This window comes from Pempheris klunzingeri, chromosome 11 (assembly GCF_042242105.1).
Source record: "Pempheris klunzingeri isolate RE-2024b chromosome 11, fPemKlu1.hap1, whole genome shotgun sequence".
In the NCBI taxonomy this organism is placed as follows: domain Eukaryota; kingdom Metazoa; phylum Chordata; class Actinopteri; order Acropomatiformes; family Pempheridae; genus Pempheris; species Pempheris klunzingeri.
Window position 1 is genome coordinate 3,876,170 of NC_092022.1, and position 7,596 is coordinate 3,883,765.

The following is a 7,596-nucleotide window of genomic DNA, read 5'->3' on the forward strand; positions in this document are numbered from 1 at the left end:
GGAGGACCCTTTCTTAAACTGTTGCCTTTACGTCTATCAGACCACACTCTGATATGTTATTGTTTATGGCTGCTTGTACTTGCCCTTTTATCATTTACCTACACCGGTTTCTTTCAAATGCTGTTAAAGGAATTGCCTGCAGTCTTAATAATGCCCCAGCTACTTATGCTATATGTGAATGGTTTGTGTTGTGATTGGTAGCCAGTCATGGAATATCTTATTTTCCACATTTGCTTTTACACTTGCTCTGACAGATTGGAGTGATACAGACCCTCCCAGGAAATCCTCTTAAGCACATCAGTAGGTATAGATTTAGACCTCGTACCTGACCTCAACCACGTTTAGGTGCTTTCTACAGGACATATTCATAACAACTGAGTTTGCGCAGTTTAAAACTTAGACTCTGAGGAAACAGCAATGGGATTTAAGAGTCTACAGGCAGATGTAGATCCACCCTAAACCTTCAACTTCAGCTAAGCTAAAGACAGAACAATATCACGGTTAGGCACTGGACCAGGAAGGACCCAAAAGCAGGACACCAGACCCTCTCAGACAGATGAATACATTATATTAGGCTGGCAGGCAAACAATACTTACAGACAAAGACAATGTCAAAATACTTCCCAAGGACTCAATACAAAGGTTTACTAATGGCTTGACACGCTACAAGCAGCACATGACCGCACAGCAGGACAAGACGATCTGGCGTGGGACACAGGGAGACAATTTATACACAAGGTAATGGGGAACAGGTGGAAACGATCAGGTCGGGGCAGACAATCACAAAGGCGGGAAACACACAAGGGCAGGAAGTCAATAACCTCAAACGAGAAGGGAGTTTAGTTTTCACAATAAAACAGGAAGTGAGAGACGAGACTACCACGCAAGTTAACACAGACAACTTAACAAACACGACGAGATATAACAAACAACAGTCGCATCATCTCCGCACGGCGTGTACTTTTGACTTCAGAGCTTTTACTTTTTTATTTTAACTGTACACAACATTTTCCTGTTCAGAATAAAGAACCTAAAAGATATTCCTCTGTACTGTCTTAATTTAATCTCACTGGGCTACATATACATTTTAACATTTACTGAGGCTGAGGGTTCAAAGAATGAGCACTCTCTCTGAAAAACACAAGACACTAGAAGATATTTTGTCATAAAGGTAGAAGACTGACGAATTCTCCTCTTTTAGCTCATTTGTATATCACGGTACATGAACACATGCATGTTACACATTAGCATAATTGTTTTTAAATGAGCAACACATTCTGCAGCTTGCTAAAGAGGTTGCTGCACCTCGTTGAGCATTCTCAGATTCACAACCCAGAATCAAAATCAATGCAGCAGAACCAAAGATGTCGTCTTTCTTATTCCATGCAGCATTATTTCTTGTCAAAGCCTGGCACCTACATTACCCACGATGCAACTCGACCACCAGCAGTTATGCCAGCGGATCAGTTATGGCTTGAGGCCAGAGGCATGATAGGATAAACACTACTCTGTAAGTTTGTAAGTTTCTAAGTTTCAGAATCTTACAAAATGTTTTTGCCTATGTGCCGAGCAATTCTTACTGGACTGAATATGCGCCATCTGGTGGTCTGGTGACAAGAACTTTATTTTGCATTAGCATTCGTTTGGTGTCAGAATTCTGTCCTGCTGACAAATGTGAGCCTCGGCTTTTAGCTCTGATTTGGTCTCCACCAACTCCTGAGCAAAATATTTGGAGATGTTAATTTCTGCATTTGCTTAGTTGCCAACTTTGTCTGCTGTTTGGTGTCATGTGCGTTGTGTGTAGTATGTTTTCTGGGAAAACAGATGCCTTTGCTGAGAGTGGTGAGAGTGAACCAAGACAGTGAGGAGGAAGAAGCTAAAATACTCCATAAGGTTGGCTAAATATTTTCTGTGGGTCGTTCAGCGTTTAGTAACATTGTGTTAAGACTGCAGATTCTTTGAGTATAAACTAAACTAAAAATGTACAATGTATAATATACTGGATCAAAAACAGCTGTGCAACAAATACTAGCTTTGTGAAATGTGCATCGATTGTGGTTTTTAGAAACAAAATGACAGTCCTTTAACCAATCCATATAGTGGATCCTCTTTATTTGTGTGTCAGTGTAAATGCATGCCAGATTGTAAACCCATGAATTTTCTAGCGTGTGTGTGCCGTGTGTGTGTATATATAAGCTCCACATGTGATAACATTCACCCATTTCTCTTGGTGGAAATATTTATGCTAAGTCCTCATTTGAGCATACAGTTCAAACAGACAGGGTCCGGTGTTCTTTCCACTTTTTCCAGACGCAGTCAGCCTCCGGGGGGCCTTCCCATACAAGACGAAGCATTGTGAGCCGAGCCCTACCCCTTCCCTCTCCCCCTGCCCCAATATATGTGTGTTTATATCACGAAACGATATGCATTTTCCATCACTCACTGTAGCTCCGAGGTATTTATTTTTAGCAAGCAAGGAACAGTTTCAAGGGAGCTGTGATATGTAAATAGTTGTGATCCATCACAGGTGTCCCATCGCCTACAGAGAGGACGCACGGCCTCGTGATGTTTAAAGAGAGGAAGATGAAAGTGAATCAGCCAGTTTGGCAGCAGTGCACAGGAGTATTTATGGAAACTCATTTTCACAACAAGTCAAAGCAGCGAGTGAGAGCAGGATTGTTACTTCAATTCAGACTAACATGTAAATATTTCTGGTCGTTGTGTGTTAATATTAATTTGATCATTGTCTCACCACATGCCTAGTTTAAACATAAAAAGTCTGAGAAACTGCTACTCACATTCTCAACATTATTTAAGCTGTATTATATTGATAATGTATTAAATGATGAACGAAATGTAAAAGATGTTGCTCGTCTTTACTCTTAGCCATGTTTAGCTCATTGTTGATGTTACTGGACCTAATCAATATTCATTTTGCTCAGTTTTGATTCACCATAAACAGCCTCTGCAAGAGGATGATAAGGCAGGTGCAGAGTTATAAGCCTTTGCTGCCACCGAGTGGCCAGAGCATCAATTAATGTAGCTTTAAGTTAAGTTGTTAAAGGTATCCCTATGGAGTCCTTGCAAACAAATAAACAAGCATTCAGATCCTTTAGCTAAGTAAAAGTCCCAATATTACCCCATTAAAGTTATATTTACATCCAGCGTTTCTCTCCAAAACACATTGTGTGAGTGCTTGGGATCTGTCAAATGTGTTGAATGTATTTCCTTTCTCATAAAACCTTTGCTGAGCCAAATTTTAAGATAATTTAAGTCCTGCATTGCTTACATCCATATTTACATTGGCTCGCAGTCTGCCTTTTTGCATTTAGTGCCGCATTGCTATATTTCTTGGCATAATTGTTGGCAACCATTGATCAGTAAAATTGCACAAAACCATCTGCAAGAATGTGTACAGCATAGTTTCTGAGTAATTAACTATTTAATTAGCTATTTTCCTCTCTGCTGTGCGAGCTGCTGTGTGTTATGTTCACTGCCCTGGTCTGACATTGGCCAGGGCAGCAGATGTTACATCATCCAGCAATGTTTAAAATGAGCCAAGGTACCGAGAAGAACAACAAAAGGAACATTCGTGGAGCAGCTGATATCCCAATGACTAGAAGCTGTGATACAGAGCATGCGGTTCATGCTGTGGGTTTGTCATGCATGGTGAGCTCTGGGATTATATAACCTGATATGGGATATATCCCACTGGAATATCACCTTAGCTGCTAACATGTCCTGACCAATGTTTTTCCTTGTACATCTCCTACTTTTAAGCTGCATAAAGTTGTAAAAATCACAGACAAGTGCAGATGTTTTTATTCAAATAACTTCTCTTTTGCTCATTACTCTGTCCTTAACTTAACACAAAAAACTCCATGGAAGCAGCATTATCTTTTTGAATCAAGTGTCGATATGTCAGAGATCTGTGCATTTGAAACAAGCACAAAGCCTGCAGAGAAATACAATTCCCATGATCCAATGATGACGATGCTGATGTTGTATATGAGGTTACAGAAGCCTCAAAAAGCTCTGGCCACTTTTTTGGACACGGGGATGTTCACTGTACACATATTGTTGCTGCAACAAAAACATACACTGCCATTAAGAACAGTGGTGTGTGCAGAAGAGAAATGGTATCATTCACGATCAGACAATAAGGGCTTCTTTTCTTGGTGAATTGACTCAGTGTACAGAGTAAATGTTGAGATTTACTCTCCTTTTTTTTGGCCATGCCTGTATAAAACCATTTTCACTCAAGTGTTTCATCAGAGGGAAGCATCTTGCCTCCAAAAAGCAAAACCCTAACAATAGACTCTTCTCTTATGTGGGGGTGTGGCTGTGGGCCTTGCTGGAGGCTCACCCAGAATCCATGTTGGACCTGGACCCAGGCTTGTTCTAGATCAGTGGATGAAAGTAACAAAATGTCCCGCAGGCCTCCCTCTGATCCACAGAACTCATTCTTTCCTTAATGCTGTGATTAGACCTCAGCGTTGCAGTGCTGAGTGAATGCCAGCTCTCTCCTCCCTCCAGGTCTATGCTGAGAAACTACAGCTGGCAGTAAAATAATACACTGTCTGTTGTTTCACAAAAAAGAAGAAACCTCTGTTAAAAACAGTTCAATTTTCAATATTTTAGATATAATTTCCAGTTATTTACTCTGTCTCTAGATCTTTACTTTGTGCAGTCACAGCACACCAAAATGCCAAATGATGATGTGTGAAAAAGGATATAAAAAGGATATGCTAGTGTATTTATATCATTAACCTTTTCCATGCAGTAATTTCCATTCATCTTTAATCTCTAATGATGGCAGACCTACCGCAATTTCAATAATGTATTTCTTTTTTTACCCAACAGAAAATGAACAATGAGAGAATGATTACCTAAGGCTCTAGCCATTACTCCATCTGCCTGGAATGTTATGTGTTAAAAAATCATCACATCTCACTATTTCTAAAGCAGACAGAACTACCATGTGGCAGAAAAAAGTAGATGAACTTTGTCCAACTTTCAAACCAGAAACAAAAACATTTGTGGAGCTTCTTTTACAATATTTTCCCCTTCTCTTTCAACTATATTGAAAGCAACCGATGATGGTGCTGAGTTGTGGAGAGAGAGGCAGAGAACCAGGCAGCGAGATGGGGGATGGTAACGACTTGCTTCGGAGGAAATCTGGAACCTATAAACTTGGGCAACTTCTATGACAAGAAGCAAACGTCACAACGGTTCGATTTGGTTGGCTGTACGGCACACCTTTGTCTCCGCCTCGTCTCTTTGATTGGACCAATCGCTTGAGATTCACTCTTCCTGTTGTTTCAAGCTCAGCTGTCCAAAAAAAGTCTTGCGGACCAATGAGGGAGCCAGATGGGTGGGCAGCTGAAAGTTTCACGGTCCCCTCCCTTTAAAAAGTCAGATTCAGGTTGCTGTTGTCTCACATGCAGCTACAGGAGCGGGACATGAGAACAGTCCGGTTTGCCGATGCAGTGCACACTCACAGAGCCTGGGGAGAGGTCATAGGGAGGTTTCCATATGTGCTGATGAAGAAGCACCATGGCAATCCCAAAGTGAGTGCTGATCACTCACCCGTTTTGGCTGGGCATGTTTGGATGTGACAAATTGTTAAGCTGATAACAGTTGGAGAAGAAGAACAACACAGCAGAAGGCCGGAGAAACACATACACAAGTAACAGGGGTGGGAGTTCCTGAAGACAAACAGAAGCGACAAAAACTGTATGAAAGAGGCAGAGAGAGAGTGAAGAGAGACATACTGAAGGAAGGAGAGAAGCGCTGAAGATATTCACAGTGAAGGATACAGAGTCGCATAAAGGAGAGAGAAGACAGAGGAAAAAACGTGGCCAAGCATGAGAGAGGAGGAGCAGTCTAACGATGACCACCCTGAGGGAGGGGTGGTTTCCAGCAAGGAGAACACAGGAAGACCACCTTCTAACGCCTGTACCGTCGTTGTAGCAACACCGGGGGTCACCGGGCATAAACGGCAGACGGGCTCACACGCAGAAGATCACGTTTCCACAATTACTCGCGCTACCTCAGCAGAGGATGGCAAGGTCAAGTCAGGGGACGACATCCAGATCTCCACTCCGACTGGACCCAAAAGGCTCAAGAGGAGCCCTCAGCATCGGTCTCCTTCCTCTGGCCCGTCCCTTTCTCCTGTCCCAGGTCGCAGTCCTGGAGGTCTGTCAGCCCTCGATGACCCACACGGCCAGCGGGTGATTGCCAACATCCGGGAGCGCCAGCGAACACAATCTCTGAACGATGCCTTTGCCTCGTTGCGTAAGATAATCCCAACGCTCCCCTCTGACAAACTGAGCAAGATCCAGACCCTTAAGTTGGCATCACGTTACATTGACTTTTTGTACCAGGTTCTGCAAAGCGATGAGATGGACAGTAAACTGGCTGGATGTAACTACCTGGCCCATGAGAGACTGAGCTACGCCTTCTCCGTTTGGAGGATGGAGGGAGCCTGGTCGACCATGTCCACTGGTCAATAGTCCTACCTGAAGCAAGGTTTGTCTTCTGTCTGTTGCCCTAAAACGTATGATGAAAACGTTCTTACTTGACATAGAGGGCTGAGGAAACTGTGAACTGTGTCTGCACACCAGTGGACTCTCACTATTTCACACCTCATCTTAAATCATCTGCTTGCCTCAGTAATGATGGAAAGACACTTTGGACGGAGCTGATTTTGAAGCCACTAACCTTTAATGAAAATTGTATTGTTGTCAAGCTACATAGACGTAGCCATGGATTCTTGTGATTCTATTGTTTTGCTTGAAAAAAAGTCCTTTTATGTGCCAACGGTAGCGTTCAAGAAATGTATCACAGCATTGGGACATTGTGCTTGGTGTATGATTTCTAGACATTTGTACTGTTTGCTGTTTACATAGATCACATCGGATGACAGGACAGCTAAGAGACAAACACAGCTGGACATCATTCAACTTTCACTCAATACAGTAACCTGACAGTTAAGAACCGTGTGTCCTAAATGTTGCCTCCACATAACAGCCCGGACACCTCTGACCCCCTGGCTCTATTGAAATCTGAAACTTAACCTCTAGTTCCGTCCTCATCATCACTCTTGACTTTTCATCATCATCATCATCATCAGCAGCAGCACTCTCATCTTCAGCACAGTTATGCGTATTTTGAGCCACATTTGAGGTTAATTTCATATTTTTGTTTAACTTCATTTTTGCCTCGGGTGAACAAGCGTATATGGTTTTGTGAATTATGTAAAGAGCAACAACTAGAGAATGCAGAAGAGAGATTAGAAGAAAGTAAGAACTGGAGAGACAAGAAATGGATGCTTTAAGAGAGATTGGACCTTTGAGTTTTCCGTACCCTTTCAGTTTCTACTTTTCCAAGACTCTGACATTATGAATCCCTGACCACCTCTGAACCCAAACGACGGTGGAAAAAGTAGCCGCGGGCAGCCGTTGTTCTGACTAAAGTTTCTCCTCTTTATACCCAAACCAAGCCCCTTTGTTTCTTCAAATGCCAAAAAACTCTCCTCTTGAAATTCTTTCCTCTCATTCTGGCCCAAATTTGCTTGCGTTGCATGAAACCGTG

The 7,596-nt window shown here is 42.4% G+C and overlaps 1 protein-coding gene across 1 annotated transcript; it reads left to right on the forward strand.

Annotated features, from left to right (window-relative positions):
* The first annotated feature begins 5,461 nt into the window (after positions 1-5,461).
* LOC139209944 (twist-related protein 2-like) lies at positions 5,462-7,096 on the forward strand. Its single transcript, XM_070839859.1, has one exon. It carries the CDS (start codon positions 5,868-5,870, stop codon positions 6,513-6,515), a length of 648 nt encoding a protein of 215 aa, XP_070695960.1. The 5' UTR covers positions 5,462-5,867; the 3' UTR covers positions 6,516-7,096.
* The last annotated feature ends 500 nt before the right edge of the window (positions 7,097-7,596 follow it).